The sequence below is a fragment of the Aquarana catesbeiana genome, linkage group LG04, assembly GCF_042186555.1.
Source record: "Aquarana catesbeiana isolate 2022-GZ linkage group LG04, ASM4218655v1, whole genome shotgun sequence".
NCBI lineage: Eukaryota > Metazoa > Chordata > Amphibia > Anura > Ranidae > Aquarana > Aquarana catesbeiana.
Window position 1 is genome coordinate 414,730,467 of NC_133327.1, and position 19,043 is coordinate 414,749,509.

Below are 19,043 nucleotides of genomic sequence, written 5' to 3' on the forward strand. Positions count from 1 at the left end.
GCTGGTGTGCTCATCACTGGCACAAGATAGAGGGGGTACAAGTAAGTAAAATGGTGGCTGGGGGGAATGCATTGAGGTGAAAAACCTTGAGGGTTTACAACCACTTTAAGGACTGAATTACAAATTGTTTAGAAGTTAGAATGCTCCCATGTATGTATTTAGTATATTTAGCTATTTGTCTGGAGTTCACATTTGATGGAAACCCTTAATGAAAAAATTATGCTGATCGTCTGTGTCCAACGTTGTGAGTCACTAACTTGAAACATGAATACCTAAAGGAGTTTTCACTTTATTTGTCCAAGTCAGTGACTCAGAAGAACGTGAAGCCAGAGGGTCAGCATGACAGCCTGGCTAGTAGCATTTTAACAAAATCAGCAACAGTAACTTATATACAGAATTTCTCTGATGACGTGTTACCTTTAATTGCAGAATTAAATACTGTTAACTCATATTGTATAATGGACTCTAAATTAACCTGACCTAACTATGATAAATTGTATAGAGTTGGTACAAATTAAGTAAATGACAAATATTTGCTTTATTATTATTATTAAAATATACAAATGAATGAGGCCCAGTTTTGCATGCTGTCCATAGAAAACTATTTTAACAAACAATACATCTATTCCAAGCCTTTCTGTGAATGAAGTAACAAAAGTGAACTGGGCTGTAAACGGGAGCTCAGTACTGTATCCCATACAGCTGTATGGTCTTACTGTTAATGCACTTGGAGGTAACGGGCTGCCAAAAGCCATAATATGACTTAGTAAACACAAAAAGCATCAAGGGAACAGTTCCATACATCATTATCCATTAGAGAAAACTAGCCAAAACCATCCTTTGCTTGTTTAAAGGAAACACAAAACAGGCATATCTTCTTATGGGAATTGTAAAGTGAATCAAAATGGTAAATAAGGATTTTAGGCAAATGTGTCATATATATATAGATAAAGATTTCTGTATATATATATATATATATATATATATATATATATATATATATATATATATATATATATATATACATCACTGACCTAGACAGTAAGTGGCGGCCATCTTGCTACACCCCAGCGGACTCCCCGTCTCCTCTGTGCCTGATCCAGGTCCCATTTAACCACCGGGGTGCCACAGCCTGGTGGATTGTTGCCCCCGACTGGGATAGAAGCAAGTATCCACCCCATCTATGGTGTGGGTTGCAGCCCTGGCTCTGGCCCCCGGGGCCACGCGTGGTGGCCATCTTGCTCCACCCGGCTGCAGTATATACATATGCATTTGGCCTCCTTAACTCCTCTACACATGGATCACTCCCTGCACTGCCACCAGAGCTGCCCAGCAGATTCAGCTGCCACCTGTAGTCCTCCTCAAAAAGAAAAAACCTCCTTAGCTGACAGTTTGCTGCCTCACCATAGTTTTGCAACACATCTCCATCTCATTCTATGGTGAATCAGACTAGTTGGGGACGTGGTCCTAGCTCCAGAGTCACATGTAGCGACCGTCCTGCCCCCTACTAAATACCACGCTTCCTGGCCGACGAATGGCTGAAGACATGGGTTGCTGAGCTCTGTGCTCTCCCGACATTAACAGGCTGTGTTCCCAGTTACCTACACCCGGAATCTCTATGTCATCTTCAAGCTCTCACCCTGCTGACTCTGCTGAGCTGCAGCAAGGTACAATCCAGTGCTACCTACGCCGTACATCCTCGAAAGGACATCACAGGAAAGGACAAGCTGGCAGCCAGTCGCACCCAGGCCTAACCTAAACCTCCTCCTCAGGTTCACATGGACCCCTCTATATGCGAGGACATTGCAGGTGAGCCCTCGGCTCCTCTGATGGCCCCTCCAACCCCTGTCACCTGGTCAGCTACGCCTCCTGTCATTTCCACCGAAGATGGCCCAGTGGAGCTACTTCCTCCGGTCTTGGGCGGATCAGCCGACTCCACGACCACAACCCTTCTCTCAGCCTTTAGGGCAAACTTTGAATCCTGGGTGTCCAAGATGGAAGCCTCCCTCCATGTAGAACTGCAAGCCCTCCAACATTGGGTTTCAACAAAGGAGACCACTGTATCCACTCTGGCTACTACCCAAGATGACCGTACGGCTTGAATCTGCAACCACTGCATAAAGGACAGTGAAAACAGGAGCCGCAGGAACAACATTACGATGCAAGGTGTCCCGGAAGCAACCTCAGGCACTGATCTAAAACCCACTGTCATCTCTATCCTCAACCAGGTCCTGGGCAGGGAAGTTACATCCCTTATTGAACTAGACAGAGTGCATAGAGTAGGAGGCATGGGGGGAGACCACAGTGACCGCCCTCCCGATGTCCTATGCCGGGTCCATTACTATACCCTCAAGGAAGAGATTATGCGTAAGGCCTGATGTTCGTGTCCTGTGGAATTCGATGGATCTACAATACATCTCTATCCGGACCTCTCCCACAACACCTTATATATGAGATGGGTGGTCCACCCGCTGTTGGATTTGGTCTGTCAAGCTGGGGCTACCTGCACCTGGGGCCATCCTTTCAGCGTCAAAGTAACCCGAGATGATAATTATAAGTTTGTTTTGTCTGACCCTGACCAACTTCCTGCCTTCTTCACCTTCCTTGCACAAGACCTTATCAGCTTTCCGAACTGGCTGGACGCTCCAGAGGACCGCCAACGACTACCTGGCCCTCTCCCACAATGTCGCAGATGTCCGAGATCTGGATCTGCTTCTTTTGGTCTTGGAGCAAGGCATCCAATGTCACTGGAAGACTTGATTCAGCTCCCCACGTGACCCCAACACTAGTAATTTTTCTCTGTTTAATGTTTTACAGTGGGTTTACACCTTTCAATCCGCAGTTTTCATTAAGGGACTTGGCCAAGTTTGCCTTGGTACTGTGTTTTCTATATGCCTCTCTCCTATGAACTCATGCTAATCATACCATTCCACTCACAGGGACTGTATAGATGTTTGCTGAAATCAGGGGTTTTTGTATTGCCTTTACTGGGACCGATACACCTAACAGAGATGTAGATTAGATGTTGACAATGTTGCTGCTCCTTATTAATGCTTGGGGGCTCCATTTGGCACCGGACCATCCTGGCCTTATCTGTATACTTTTCCACGCATGGGCCATACCAAGACCAAATTGAATACTCTGAGCATCTTTCCTCTGTTACCTAATTCTCCAGAACCTTATGATTCTCTTAATTGGGATGCGTCCTGGGCCGAATGGAGCCCACCATTAAGTTCCTGGGGTAGTCCCTGTAGCCAATGTGCCTTTCCTGTTCTTCGGGCCCGTGGACAGGCTGACTGACTTGGAGTCCCCCTGATGCTGCCTTACTGTTCTGGGGCTTCTTAGTCTCCTCTCAGTCCAGGGCTCAACTGACCCTGTACCATAGAACTAGTTGAATTCCTTAAAGTTACCTCATATTTTTGAAATGCTTGTAATGCACACTATTAGATAAATAGATACTGCGCTATAAAATAGAAAAACAAAAGGAGCTGCGACTAAAAAGTGTTATACTACACCAGACAAACATATAAAAAGCAAGAAGTCGTGCTAATCAGTGAGTTATATAAATTGATGGGCATAAGCTAAGATATTGAGTAACAAAAACAACCCATAACACAAATTGATAACAGAAATAAATGACCAAAAATGGAACTAAGGTGCATCTACCAGCACATATCTAAATTGTGCATCAAATGAGCAAGTGCAAATGCTAGATATATAAAAAAAGTGACCAAAAAAAAGGTCCAAATAGCAAAAGTCCATAAGTAAATTGTGAAAACAAAAATCAATCCATAAGTGAAAACATTAAATCCATATTATAAAAAATAAAACCATCAAAAAATCCAATAGTGAATAAAAGTCTGCAGTGATATACAGTGAGGTTCCACACTGAAGTGATAGGTGCAATATATAAATCTCCTCCACCACTGAAAAGTACTGCTGCTTACCGGAAATCGGTGGTCACTTATTACAGGGGACCACACTGGGCGAATGGCTGTAACCCCAGCCCGGGATCTCCCTGGCAAGCACTGGACTCCAAGGCGTCAGCGGGAATAGTCAGCAGAAGAGTCGATAGTGGGGCAGTATTTACACCAAAAAAAAGAAAAACTCCACATAGTGTAAATCCTTATACATTTATTTTAGATAAAAAGACAAGTGGTAACTTACAAAGCAATGAATGGAATGTGCATAGGTATGAAAAAGTGAGCCGGCCGGCTTCCACAAAGCCCATATGCTTCCGGGACTGCAGCGGTGATGTCAGAATGTAGCTCCTCCTCCCTACGTCATTTCCTCACTAGCGAACATGGTCACGGGATACGGGCGGCGTCCTGATGCACCGCTTTTGTAACAGACTAATGACCCCGCCTCGATTGAGATCACGAGGCAAGAATCACAGGGCACCATCCCACTCAAGGGAAATAACTGAGGGCAAACCCATCGATCCGTCTGAAAACCCATATAATATGGATCTCCAGTGAAGGCAAATAAAATTATTGGATTCATTAAAGAACTAAACAGCAAAAATTTGAAAAGGATTACTAAACATCTAATGTAAAATGGGAGAATAATAATAATGTAAATAATGATCCAATAACCAAATAAGATTACCTAATGGCACTGTACCGTGTCCAATAGGCTAAAGGTTAAAACCGCCAAAACGAGCCCAAATAATACAAAGCGTGAGGTGTGAAGGAAGGTGAAAAAGTCTCTTAAATGAGGTTTACAGTAATGATTAAAATAAGGAAAAATAAGTTAAATTATATAATGGCATCCCTAATGATAGGAAAGCGCCCCGCCATTCTCCAAAGGCCACTCAGAAAAAATAAATATAAAAATATATAAACATAAAAATAGGCTAACATCAAAAATGCCCAATATGAGCGCCAACTGGCGTCTCAATGGATAAGTAAAAATAAGGATCTCTCTTATGGGTAGTAAGGTAGTGCTTGGAAACGGAGTGCTTGGTAAACCCTCTACGTATGTTCAAAGAGCAAGCAGGAGGGACTTTTGGACTTTTTAGGCACAACTACAAAGATACTCTATAAAAAAGTTTTTTTATTCAATTAGAAAAATACATAACAACAAAAATTGATTAAAAACCACAAATCATGTATATATATATGCTATACAACACCATCTAAGTACATAATTCTTCGGACTTCTGGATAACCATCCCAAATAGCAATCGGTCTGAGAAGATGGCTAGATAGCAAGTCCGCAATCCATTAGTTCATATCATGTAGGTATTCAATGCTTGACATGTTTCGCGTGTCATCACGCTTCTTAAAAAGCGAAACAGTATATTATTGTGGCTATCAAAATACATAACATAACAGATACATGATTAGTATATAGAACCATAAAAACCGGTATCTATAATGACACCGCATATTATAATCTCAGAAAAATTCATGCTGATTCAGACAGTGCCGAGATAGGTGCGCAGACCAAAGAGGTGATGAAAGGCTACCATGGGGGCGTACACAACATAATCTTCAATGGTAGCTGAAGGAAGTAACAAGATAAAGAGATTTTTCATAGAATATGTATATAATTCTATATATTCTTAAGTCTCCAATGTCCTGGAGCAGGAAAGGAGAAAGAAGAGACGGGAGGATGGGGGGGGGGGGGGGGAAGGGAAAGAAAAAGAAAAGAAAAAAGAAGGGAAAAAACGAAAAAGGAAGGGGAAAGGGAAAGGAAGGAGAAGGGGAGGGCGCGAAAAAAGGAGGGTCGGGGGGGGGGAGGAAAATGAGGGGGGAGGGGAAGGAAAGGGAGGGAGGGAAGGAGAGGGTAAAAGTAAACCAGGGAAAGGGGGAATAAAGGGAAGAAAAGGGGGGAGAAAAGAAAGGGAGACGGGGGGAGAAGAAAAAGTGAAAAGGAAGGGGGGAGGGAGGGGGGGGGAAGGGGGGAAGAAAAAAGAAAAGGAAAAAGAGGGGAAAAAAGAGGGGGAAATAGAGAGGAAAAGGAACCAGGGGAATATTGTATACACAGAAAGTACTCACATCTTGAACATATCTAAAATCATGAAAAAACAGCCCACAGGTCAGGAAGAACCGGAAGACCGGCAATGTGATATATCCATACACGTCGGGATGGATATGAACTGGTACAATCTCCTACACAGACCTATTCCTAAAAAGAAAGCAACTGGCTTAAAAAATAATAATGATCAATAAATATAGAATACTGGTGAAGTGGCCATAATACAAAGCACTCACTAGTATTGATTTGGGGATGATTAGGTCTGTCACTCTATTTTGTGTGTACATAGGTCCCACAAGCAGGCTCAGGTAGTAGTATGTATTTGAAACGGGTGCCAGCAGGCACAGTATCTTATTAGGTAGTTTAGTTTAGTGTTACTTTAACCTAGAATACCGAGAGAAACAAGGGAAAGGATCAGCTAAATAAAATCTTAACCCTCAGTAAGTCCACAAAGTGGTGGCGGGTTTCTTGTATCTAGTATTTGGGTAGAGATGAAGGTACCTGAATCTGGTAGGGAAAGAGGCTTCCGATGTGTGGTATCTTCCTGTAACTGGAGCGAGATGCACACCATGATAGGACGCCGTCCTATTTGTGTGCACGTCCCTTCCGTAGTCATCCAATCGGCTGCGCCGACGTGACGTCATCCAGACCGGCCTAATGCTTGCGGTGCGCATGCGCGCCGTCCAGCCAGGAGCGCCATCAACAGTGACAGCGCATCCAGTATGGAACGCAGCGCACACCACCCCAAGCTGCACCAGCCGGCAAAGCAATCTGCCAGCTGATGTGAGCGTCACATCAGCAATGTGCTGGTGTGACGCTGGGCGGCCGCATGATAGCCAAGAACCTCTACGTATGTTGTTGATGTGCTCATTTAACCTTACTTGCTAGGGTCGCTTAGTCCGGCCCACATACTGCAGGCCACAAGGGCACTGCAGCATGTATACGACCCCAGATGTGGAGCAAGTAATAAAGGGCTCAATAATAAATGATTTGGAGGTACAAGTAGAAATAAAACTAACAGTTCTTCTAGTCCTACAACCATTTAAGAGACTTTTTGAGCCTTCCTTCACACCTCACGCTTTGTATTATTTGAATTGTCACTTTGTATGTGAGGTCTGTTTGGGCTCGTTTTGGCGGTTTTAACCTTTAGCCTATTGGACACGGTACAGTGCCATTAGGTAATCTTATTTGGTTATTGGATCATTATTTACATTAATATTATTCTCCCATTTTACATTAGATGTTTAGTAATCCTTTTTAAATGTTGGCTGTTTAAAGAACTAATGAATCCAATAATTTTATTTGCCTTCAGTGGAGATCCATATTATGTGGGTTTTCAGACGGCTCGATGGGTTTGCCCTCAGTTCTTTCCCTTGAGTGGGATGGCGCCCTGTGATTCTTGCCTCGTGATCTCGATCGAGGCGGGGTCGTTAGTCTGTTACAAAAGAGGTGCATCAGGACGCCGCCCGTATCCCGTGACCATGTCCGCTAGTGACAAAACGACATAGGGAGGAGGAGCTACATTCTGACGTCACCGCTGCAGTCCCGGAAGCATACGGGCTTTGTGGAAGCCGGCCGGCTCACTTTTTCATGCCTATGCGTATTCCATTCATTGCTTTGTAAGTTACCACTTGTGTTTTTATCTAAAATAAATGTATAAGGATTTACACTATGTGGAGTTTTTCTGTTTTTTTGGTGTAAATACTGCCCCACTATCGACTCTTCTGCTGACTATTCCCGCTGACGCTTTGAAGTCCAGTGCTTGCCAAGGAGATCCCGGGCTGGGGTTACAGCCATTCGCCCAGTGTGGTCCCCTGTAATAAGGGACCACCGATTTCCGGTAAGCGGCAGTACTTTTCAGTGGTGGAGGAGATTTATATATTGCACCTATCACTTCAGTGTGGAACCCCACTGTATATCACTGCAGCCTTTTATTCACTATTGGATTTTTTGATGGTTTATTTTTTATAATATGGATTTAATGTTTTCACTTATGGATTGATTTTTGTTTTCACAATTTACTTATGGACTTTTGCTATTTGGACCTTTTTTTTGTCATATTTTTTTATATATCTAGCATTTGCACTTGCTCATTTGATGCACAATGCACACTATTGCTCGTGATGATAGCTGACAGAATATGGGCATTCAGGCATTTTTTCAAACACTGATCAAGATATATGCTGTGTTCTTTTGTAACCTAAAATTTTAGGTAATCAATATACTACGATAGATGGGTGTGATACATGTAGGTTATATATGCCTGCTATGTTGTCAGGTTCACAACTCAGACCTCCTGACTCCAAACTCTCTCCCCAAATAGGTTTGGCACGATTTGTGCCTAGCACGTGATATTTCACAGAGCGTCTCGCTACTGCGGACACCTTAGTTTGTTTTTGAGACACCTCTCCCAGTTGTCCTCTCTGTCCAACCTCCTTCCACTCTTCTTCCTTTTTTCAACTCCTTCCCCTCGCTCACTTCCCCTTTTCTGTTTCTCCCTCTACGTCCTCCCCCTCTTTTTCTTGGACTCTCAATTTTTCTTTTCTTCTTCTTGCTCCACCATGGCCTATACGGCCTCTAAGCGTGGACAAATCCTATATCAAATGCATAAAAGCCAAGTTAATGTACTCCTCCTACAGGAGACGCACTTTCAATCTGCCTCCACTCCTTGTTCCAACAGATATTTCAACAGATGGTTCCATAGTACTATTCCATCCGAGAAAACTAAGGAAGTATCTGTTGCTTTTCACAAAGCTCTCCCCGTTGAACTGCTTGATCGTCTCTCTGACCCTCAGGGAAGGTACGTCTTTGTGAAATTTTCACTGAGGGGAGTTAAATTAACGGTAGCTAACATTTACCTACCAAATATCAACCAAGTCCCATCAGCTTTGCAGTATCTGAAGATTCTATCTGAGGCCATGGATGGTAAGCTCATCCTGGGTGGGGATTTTAATGGCCCCCTGGAGCCACTATTGGACTCCTCCACCTCAAGGTCACGTATTTCATTCCCCAAACTGAGGGCCCTGAAATGCACATTATACGACTTGCACCTTGTAGACATTTGGAGGGTACTGTAGCCAAAGGCTCGTGACTACACGCACTTTTCTCAGGTACATCAGACCTATAGTAACATTGACTATCTATTGAGTAACCACAGATGTCTGGATTGGTCTCCTGAGTGCAAAATAGACTCTATGATCTGGTCAGACCATTCCCCTATATACTTGACGTTCTCACTCCCCTCCACGCCGGTAAAGAGTGGACATGGCGCTTGAACGACTCGTTGGTGGCTAACTTGGACTGTATTATACGTGTCTCGGAGACAATCTCCAACTTTTTTAGGGACCACGCACAAGATACCACGTCGTTTCCCATCCAATGGGAGGCACTGAAGCCAGTGTTACATGGAACCTTTATTCAATTAGGATTTCGTCTGAAAAAGGAATGTTCAGCCGCTATAGTGGCTGCAATTCAAAAACTCAGAAACCTGGAAACTGACCATAAGCATTCCCCAACAATCAAAATGTACACGGAGGTTTCCAGCGCCCGATCACATCTAAGAGGTCTGTATGAGACCTCCGCACATACATTCGCGGACAAGCTTGCTTTCCACCAATATAAATTCCAAGACAAATGTAGCAGGCCACTGGCCCGCTCCCTGCACCCTAAATTATCCTCTACTTTCATCTCTTTACCAATCCCTGTATAACATACCTGAAGCCCAGTCGTCAGGTTCCCCCTTTACTTCAGAGGAGGAAAAGCTCTCTCATATTATGGAAACTGCGCTCCCCACTTTGGATGAGGAAGCGGTTACCAAACATGAAACACCTATTACAGCAGATGAAGTTGCGGGTACACCAACTGGCAAGAACCCAGGGCCGGACGGCCTTACTCCTAAGTTTTATAAACTATTTGCTCCCCTTCTTATTCCCTTCCTCACTAGAGTATTCAACTCTGTGTCAGAGGGCTCAGTGTTCCCACCACAAACACTTGAGGCTCATATATCCCTTATCCCAAAACCAGAGAAGGACCCGACTTTATGCGCAAACTATAGGCCAATATCCCTGATAGGTGGATTGATTTGAAGATCTTCGCTAAAGTGTTGGCCAACAGAATACAACTGTTGTTGCCCAGTTTGATCCACTTGGATCAAATGGGATTTGTGAGTGGCCGGGAAGCAAGGGATAACACCCTGAAAACCCTTCTTTTATCTGACTATGCCCAAATAACAGTTGATGCAGAGAAAGCATTCGACCGAGTGGATTGGCAATACCTTCGGCTGTCTTTACAACAAATTGGATTGGGAGCCCACATGATCTCAAGGATAATGTCCCTCTACTCCTCTCCATCTGCTAGTATTAGACTGAACAGCTCTCTGTCGCCGGCATTCTCTGTCTATAATAGGACACAACAATGGTGCCCTCTATCTCCCCTCCTACATATTCTCACCATGGAACATTTAGCTATTGCTATGGAAACAATCCCTCTGTGCACGGAATAACAGTCGGGCCCACTCAAACTAAACTTGCTCTATTCACAGATGACCTGCTCTTATTTGTAACACACCCACACTCGTCCCTGCCCTCAGTGTTGCAGGAGTTCCAGAGATTTGGGGAAGTCAGTAATTTTAAAGTAAACTACAGTAAATTGGAAATTCTCAATATCTCTCTGCCAAAGTCGGACCTACACAGACTCTCGACTGCCTTTTCCTTTAAAACGGGGTCCACTTCCATCCGATACCTTGGTATTCAAATACCGGTGGATGCATCCCAACTCTTTTCCAAGAATTTAATCCCCTTATTCCTTAGAACTCAAGCCGATCTGATTACATACACATCCAAACAGCTTTCCGAGATTGGTAGGGTGAACGCCTTGAAAATGGATGTTTTTCCCCAGTTTTTGTACCTATTCCAGACAATTCCTATATACGTACCTAACACCTATTTCCGGAAATTGCGCCAGCTGTTCTCTAAATTCATTTGGAATATGGCCCATCCTAGAATTCGATACAGAAGGTTATCTCTTCCGAAAAATAGAGGAGGATACTTACTCGCATTCTTGACTGGTTCCATAACCATACGACTAAGCTCTGGGTTCACTTGGAAAGACAATATGAACCCCATTGAACTCCCAGCTCTTCCATGGACCATGGAAGTTGAGAATACATGGGAATCGGAGCTCAGATAGGAAGAGTGGAAGCAATATCGCCAAGGATTTAAAAGCACAGGATATATCTACTACAATATCTGGCAGCAAGGGGATCTATTTCCCACTACAGACGAAATACCCCACTGGGGGGTTTTGGGGAGCTGGCTACAACATAAGAACCCACTAGATGGAAGCAACCCAGCGTACCACATCATAAGCGTTATACCCCTGTTGGGGGTCTGGGAGCTGGTGAGTAGGCAACCAAAGGGGGAGCACGAGAGTCACCTGACAATTTATTGCAGCACCAAAGTCACCTGTGGGAATCTGCATGAGCCACCTAACATCAATATATGGGACTGTCATAATATCTGTTGCAAATCTAATCGCTGCTGTCTCCTATGTTATTGAGTAGTTTTAGGCCTATGTAATTGCAATTTATGCTGAATTAAACGTAACATATCATATTAGGATAGTAATACTTATATCTATACCACTGTATTGCTATATGGTTCCTAGTAAATGCACTATATGGAATCTAGTCTCTGGTCTCATTCCCAGATACAGTAGGATCCAATAAGTGGTGCGACACTTGGTGTTATCATAATTTATTGAACATATGAGCATTGGTAAAATACTTGTCTGGTGGCATTACCCATATTGTGAATAAGGGAGTTTGTACATACTGCACACCCCTTAGATTTATAATTTCAAGTAGGTGGTGCGAATTTATTGGCTATCCCAGTTTTTAAACATATTGATTAATATAGGTTTTTTTAGGTAGCGCCAATACACCCTATCCTTCATTTCTATACTTCCATGGACCATACCCGCAAATTGTAGGGGCTCATACCCCCTCTGTGACCTTACTCGTCAAACAATCCCAATCTGGGATCGCTTAATCTCTAGCGGGAACATATCAAAACCTTCGGGGCCTATGACTCCCCTATTTGGGACTCCGGCCTTCCCACTGGCTATGCATGTGACTAGCTTTGGACCTTTGCGAAAAGAAAACCATAGGAGGCTTTCCTGGGTTCTCCAAGCAGACCCCACTCTAAAGCCAAATACCCCTCCTGAATCGCTTTCTCAATACCCTATGCAGTGGCTCCAGAAACAACAATTAACTTCCTATATCCGAACCTTTTCATCTGTATCAGATATTCTAGCTGAACCGACAGGATTCGAGGATATGCTCCTCCAAGCCGATCCTCCAATGCTGAATGCTTCTTACCCTGATCTCCCACCCTTCATGAGGGCTTGGGAAAAAGATTTACGACACTCCGTCTCCCCCATTGACTGGCAAAAATGCTTTATTCTGATGCACAAACTCTCTCTAGACACTAAAACTCAAGAAAAGGGGTTCAAACTGGTGATGAAGTGGTATAGATGCCCTTCTACTATACATCATTTCAACTGAACAACGCCGGTACCTGTTGGCAGTGTCTAGGCTCCAGGAGTACCATGCTCCACGTTTGGTGGGACTGCCCTCCCATACAGAAATTCTGGCAACAGATCTTTCTATTATACTGCAAACTGAGGGTGACCTCTCTTTCTCCTACACCTGAGATAGCTCTCTTATCCATGCTCCCGGGAACATTCAAGTCCATTAAAAAAGATGTATTGCGCCTTTTTGGCCGCAGCCAGAATAGTGATTCCACGTTATTGGAAAACGAGGACTGTACCTTCCCTGGGGGAGTGGGCTATTGAAGTGGACCGTTTTAGAGACCTTGAACATCTGTTGGCTGAGGAATCTAATAAAGATGACCAGTTCTCTCTTACTTGGACTTCATGGTACATGTTCCGCTACTCATTGGACTTCATCTCCTGGGCAGAGGGCGACCTAGGCAGCACCACCTCATGACCATGTTGGAGCGATTCCTGTTCCTAATCTTCTCAAATTCTCCTCCTCTTTGTATAAATGTACTCCTTAGAATCCATTAAGCACTTATTCCAGATGCAAAATATGACCCTCACAGACAAATCCTCTACAGCATAACAGGTAAGTTTGATTGTAGTAATACATGACGTTTACACAAAATCCTCTCCCTTGCAGTGGGAGGGCCATTTAGTTATCCATGTTATGCCTCAACATGTTGTTCTAAATAATGTTTTTTTTTCGACACACGTAACAAACTTGATACAGTTCTGCATTTTGTAACCTCCCTATACATTTGCTTTATTGTCATTACTAACTACTGTTAATCATGTTATCTATGTGGAATGCATTTCCCTTTTTGTTCCCTTCAATAAAAAAAGATTGAACTAAAAAAGTTCAGCTGAACCACAATTGATCAAAGTTATCAGAGATTTACTCATCTCTAGTATCTAAGTTCAGTATAACCTTTATGACTTGTGTTTATCAGGCCAAAGAAAACTAGTACAGCTTACTGTGTTTCACACCAATACATGAATCAGGTATTTAAAAGGGTTTTACCACTTAAAAGGAAAACTCTTGACCAGATGAAATGTAAATCTTAGCCAACAAATGTCATACATCCTGGCATTTCAAGTGGTGAAAGAGGAACACTTGAGGTGGTTATGTGCTAAAGCAAACACTATTTTTAACACTGTGATCCCTAAAATAGTATTGGAACCCAACATGGTCTATGTACTAAAGCAGATACATTCTTAGACAGCCAGTAAACCTCAACAGTAAATTCTTAAGGAATCTCTATCTTATCTAGGCTTACACTTTTAAAAGGACATGTTTGCTTAGCGAAGTGCACACTTAAGGGTTTATTTATAAATGTTTTCACACAACTTTCACTCAAGATTCACACATTTTTCCAACCTAATCAGATTTGAAAATGTGTGACTCTTGAGTGAATGTTGTGTAAAATGTTCATAAATAGACCCCTTAGCTTATTAAATAAGGCAAATTTATGTTCTCTTTTGAGTATTCAGTCACATGCCAGGAAAATTAAAAAACATGATTTTTGTTTGAACATGACTAGCTAATTAACGTTCAAGTTTCACTTTTATTCACAAAACTAATCGAATAATCACTTTGCTAAATAAACTATTCCATGAGTCTTTATTCCTCGAGTACATTTTCTAGTATTGCTATGATAGTATTTATCATAGAAAAAAATTGTATTTTTTCAAAGTTATGGTATGTTTTGAGCTTCAGAGTTAGGTTCAGGTGAAGTGTAAATGTGAGGGTTAGGTTTGTTGTTAGGTTTAGGGGATACAGCTATATAAATCTGACTGAGGTTATATCCTGTCTCATTATCAAGAAGTTGGAAGTAAAAGTCAGTGGGGTTGATTTACTAAAGGAAAATAGACTGTGTGCTTTGCAAATGGAGTTGCACTCATCTCCCCCAAAATTTTGTAAAGAATACCCAATCAGGTGCAAGGAAAAAAAATAAAAAAACAGCAATTTTGCTTGTACATGATTGAATGATGGAAATCAACAGAGCTTTGCCATGTTCACTAAGCTCTGGGGAAAATAAGTGGAACTGCACTTGCAAAGTATATTTTCCCTTATTTGCTATAAAAACTTTAAAATAATGTGTGGGTCTGAAACTCCCCTGCCAGAATCTGGCCATGTAACAATATTAGCTCAGAACATCAAAGCATTGCACATAGAGTCCTTGCTGCAGTCACTCAATATACACAAATGGTGTTTAATGATGTATTACAAACAGAGCAGGCAAAATCTGCAATATAGAAATACGTTGTGAAGGGTTGGCTGGTCTTTCACCGGTTTACATACTTCTGTTGTTTTATTTTTAGAGAGTATTCGTTTGGGACCTGGATGAAACAATCATTATTTTTCACTCATTACTCACTGGAACATTTGCACAGAAGTATGGCAAGGTGAGATTATATTTTATTATAATAAAGATGCTAAAAAATAAAAGCCTATGCCTATTTGCTTTTCCAATACACATAGGCTGCAATGTAGTTGTAAAAACATATGTTGTTTTTCATCTGTCATTTCAAAGCTGAAACCCACATCTATTCTGAATGCCACTTCTTAAAGACAGCTCCCAGAATGTCATCCTACTGACTTACATTTTATAGAAGAAAATGTAAAGCTATGTAATATTTCAAACTGAATAAGAATGCTGGATATGGATTTGTGTGCACAATACAGTTTTTTCACATGTAAATGAAGTGAAAACCTTTTTTCTTCTTGGATAGAGTAGGGAATGGTTAAGGTTCCCATATTTTTTTATTTTTCGGTGCCTGTTTCATATCTGGAAGATTTCCATTTAATTTCTATCTCAGAGACACAGCAGAAAGTAAGAGGCTATCTTTCCAAAGCTAGGGAATTCTGTCACACGAACAGGTTTATCCATTTTAAGATTTCATTTCACTTCCTGTTCCTGTGACAGGTAAAAAGTTTGCCAAAAAGAACGGTCACCTAGGATCAAAACTGAGGATGACCAATAGAAACCTTGAGGCTGGGTTCACACTATAGAACCCAGCAGCTCACAGCAGGAGTCTGGTGAATCTCCATTCACCATGTCAGGTCCGATTTCAGACAGAATTTTTGGCTGAACTCGGACTTGAAATGGACCAAAAGAAGCACGGGATTCCTGTGCAATTCGCATCGGAGCCGCTGCGGAGATGTGTGAACCAGCTCCATAGAGAGCCAGTCATTATCTCCTGACAAACGAATTGGATGCGGGGAAAACCGCATCCAATTTGTAATGGTGTGAACCCAGCCTCAGATTTCAGGCTACTTTTGGGAGATGAGAAAAAAAATACATCTGATTGCTGTTTGGTTTAATGCAAGTTAAGCTGTCTTGATAAATCTAAAATTCTGTTATGTGTTTTCTTGCTGATGTCTGGAGACAGGAATGGGTGATATGCATACTGCATTGAAATGACAAATGACAAGAGCAAAGAAGGCTACAGCTACTTCCTTAACAAACAAGAACCATTATAGCATCATTGACATAAATCAGTTAGGATTCCACCTAGCATCACCATACTATGTTACATCTCCAGTCATTAAAAAAAAAAAAAAATACAACACAAAATGAATGGAACAAACTAACAACACATAACCAATATTCATACTCATAGTGAATATTTTTAAATCAAGATGTTGGGGTGTCTTCACTTCTAAACCAGATTCTGTGCTTCAAAGACTGCTGTTTTCCTTTGAAAAATAGAAGAACCTTGCGCTATGGAATAGCTAAATAAATGATTTCTAGATAATTGTGAATATATATAAGCTGCTTGCCTCGTCCAATAGTGCTAGCGTTATCTGGTTTGGGGTGTGTAATGATAGAGGGCGCTATAAAATGTATAAATTATTCTAAATTTTGTGCATATACAAATAAAGTGCATGGTGCTCAATTAGATGATAATTATATGATTAATTAATAATCCAGTGTTGAAATAACAGTGATTTTAAATATTTCATCAAAAACCAAAAAACAAAAGTCCATAAATCTTTTGTGATGCAACTTCAATCTTCCAACACCATCACCAATGGCAATAACTTCATGAGAAAATACCCAGTGGATGTGAATGAAATTCCTACTCACCAGACCACCATGACCTCTTTAATTAAAAATGACCTAATGATCAAGTGTGATGCTGAAAACCAAACAAAATAGACATTTGAGTACCGTTTACTAAATTCGCTCCTGGCAGGTAGAATATATTCCGGGCTCCGTTTTTTCATTTCTCAATTCCAATGTGCCTGTTTAATTCTTACAAGTTTGGGAACATCCAGCCTATTACCTTTATCATCTGTAATGACTAAAGCTGACCATGTACCAATAGATTTTTGAATTAATGTTTCTATGAACAAATACGAAAATTCATATGAAGATTTTCAGTACATTTGATGACTTAATAAATATCAATCAAAAGTACTTCAAATTTTAATTTGCTTTTAGCATTTGATTTAGTAATACATGGACATTCATGAACAAAAACATAATTTAATGTTAGAAATGTGTTATTGCAGTCAAAAAATGAATGTTGATTTTAACCCACAAACAATCAATGTGTTTCACTGAACAAACTTATTCTAGTGTATAGCTAGATTTAGCCTTTATCAAAATGTAAAAATTGATTAAGAAGTGTTTAGGAAGGATCATTGGTTGTGTCTCATTTTCTTTTCTGAAATGGAAAAGTAGGACATAATAAATGCATAAATACATGCACTTGAGATTCAAATGCAGGAGCACCCTTGACTTGGATTGCAGTCTGCTTATTGTATTATTAACTGGAATAATTTTCATAGTAAGTCACTACAGTGCCATATTTTTGTAGGCATAGCATCATCCTTTGTAATCTAGCTGTGGCCAATTCCACAGGAAATGAAAATTATATTTGGATGTGATCATTTTTTCCCTTCTTGCAGAAACAGGGCATTGGAGGGACTAACATGAATAGCCTCTTCTTTTAAAATATCATTATGTGCTCACTGATAGTTATGTGGTCTTACTGGCTGCAATTTTATCTTGATTTGGATTTATTCCTTAACCACTACAGCCCCTTAATGACCAGGCTATTTTTAGCGATCCGGCACTGCGTCGGTTTAACTGACAATTGTGCAGTCGTGCGATGTTGTACTCAAACAAATTTGGCGTCCTTTTTTTTTCCTACAAATAGAGCTTTTTTAGGTGGTATTTTATCATCTCTGCAGTTATTATTTTTTATGATACAAACAAAAAAAGACAATTTTGAAAAAAAAGCTACATTTTTTACTTTTTGCTATAATAAATATCCCCCCCCCCCCCCAAAAAAAAAAAAATTTCTTCATCAGTTTAGGCCAATATGTATTCTTCTACATATTTTTGGTAAAAAAATCGCAAAAAGCGTATATTTATTGGTTTGCGCAAAAGTTATAGCTCCTTCAAAATAAGGGATAGATTTATGGCATTTTTATTATTCTTTTTTTTTTACTAGTAATGGTGGTGATCAGCGATTTTTAGTAGGACTGCGACATTGCAGCGGACAGATCGGACACTTTTGACATTTATACAACGACCAGTGCTATAGAAATGCACCAATTACTGTATAAATGACACTTGCAGAGAAGGGATTAACATTAGGGGACAATCAAGGGGTTAAATGTGTTCTCTGGAAGGTGTTTCTAACTGTGGGGAGAGGGGACTGACTGGGAGAACAGAGACATTGATCATTCGGAACAGACAATCACTCTGTACTTAGCTGTCAAAGGGACTGATGTACAGCTATGGCGATTTGCAGGAACGAGCCGACCTGCCGCAGTATAATGATGGCAGCTGGTCGACAAGCGGTTAAAGTGTATGGTAATCTAAAAACAGACAATCACTCTGTACTTAGCTGTCAAAGGGACTGATGTACAGCTACGGCGATTTGCAGGAACGAGCCGACCTGCCGCAGTATAATGATGGCAGCTGGTCGGCAAGCGGTTAAAGTGTATGGTAATCTAAAAACATATTCTCAAGTTTTGGATATAGTGAGTAAGAATTGGAACATTCTGTCACTTCCTGTCCTGCAACAACAGTTTCACCAGACAGAAAATGATAAAAGATGTTAAACGGCAGCACATACAGTGCTTTGCAAAAGTATTCACCCCCTTGGCTTTTTCATGTTTTGTTGCCTCACAACCTGGAATTAACATGGATTGTTTGAGGATTTGCATAATTTAATTTACAGAACATGCCCACAACTTTGAAGATGTTTTTTTTTTATTGTGAAGCAAACAAAAAATAGGACAAAATAAACAAAAAAGTCAATGTGCATAACTATTCACCCCCCTAAAATCAATACTTTGTAGAGCCACCTTTTGCGGCTATCACAGCTCCAAGTCACTTTAGATAAGTCTCTATGAGCTTGCCACATTTTACCACTTGGATTTTTGTCCATTCATCCTTGCAAAACTGCTCCAGCTCCTTCAAGTTGGATGGTTTGCGCTTGTGAACAGCAATATGACCACAGATTCTCTATTGGATTGAGGT

At 41.2% G+C, this 19,043-nt stretch overlaps 1 protein-coding gene across 7 annotated transcripts in view; it reads left to right on the top strand.

Annotated features, from left to right (window-relative positions):
• Positions 1-19,043, top strand: part of EYA4 (EYA transcriptional coactivator and phosphatase 4) — a 403,396-nt gene that overhangs the window by 317,163 nt on the left and 67,190 nt on the right. For all 7 annotated transcript variants that reach the window (XM_073627302.1, XM_073627303.1, XM_073627304.1 and 4 more), the window contains one exon: positions 14,863-14,946. In XM_073627302.1, coding sequence (XP_073483403.1) covers positions 14,863-14,946 — 84 coding nt within the window. The remainder of the gene's footprint in view (positions 1-14,862; positions 14,947-19,043) is intronic.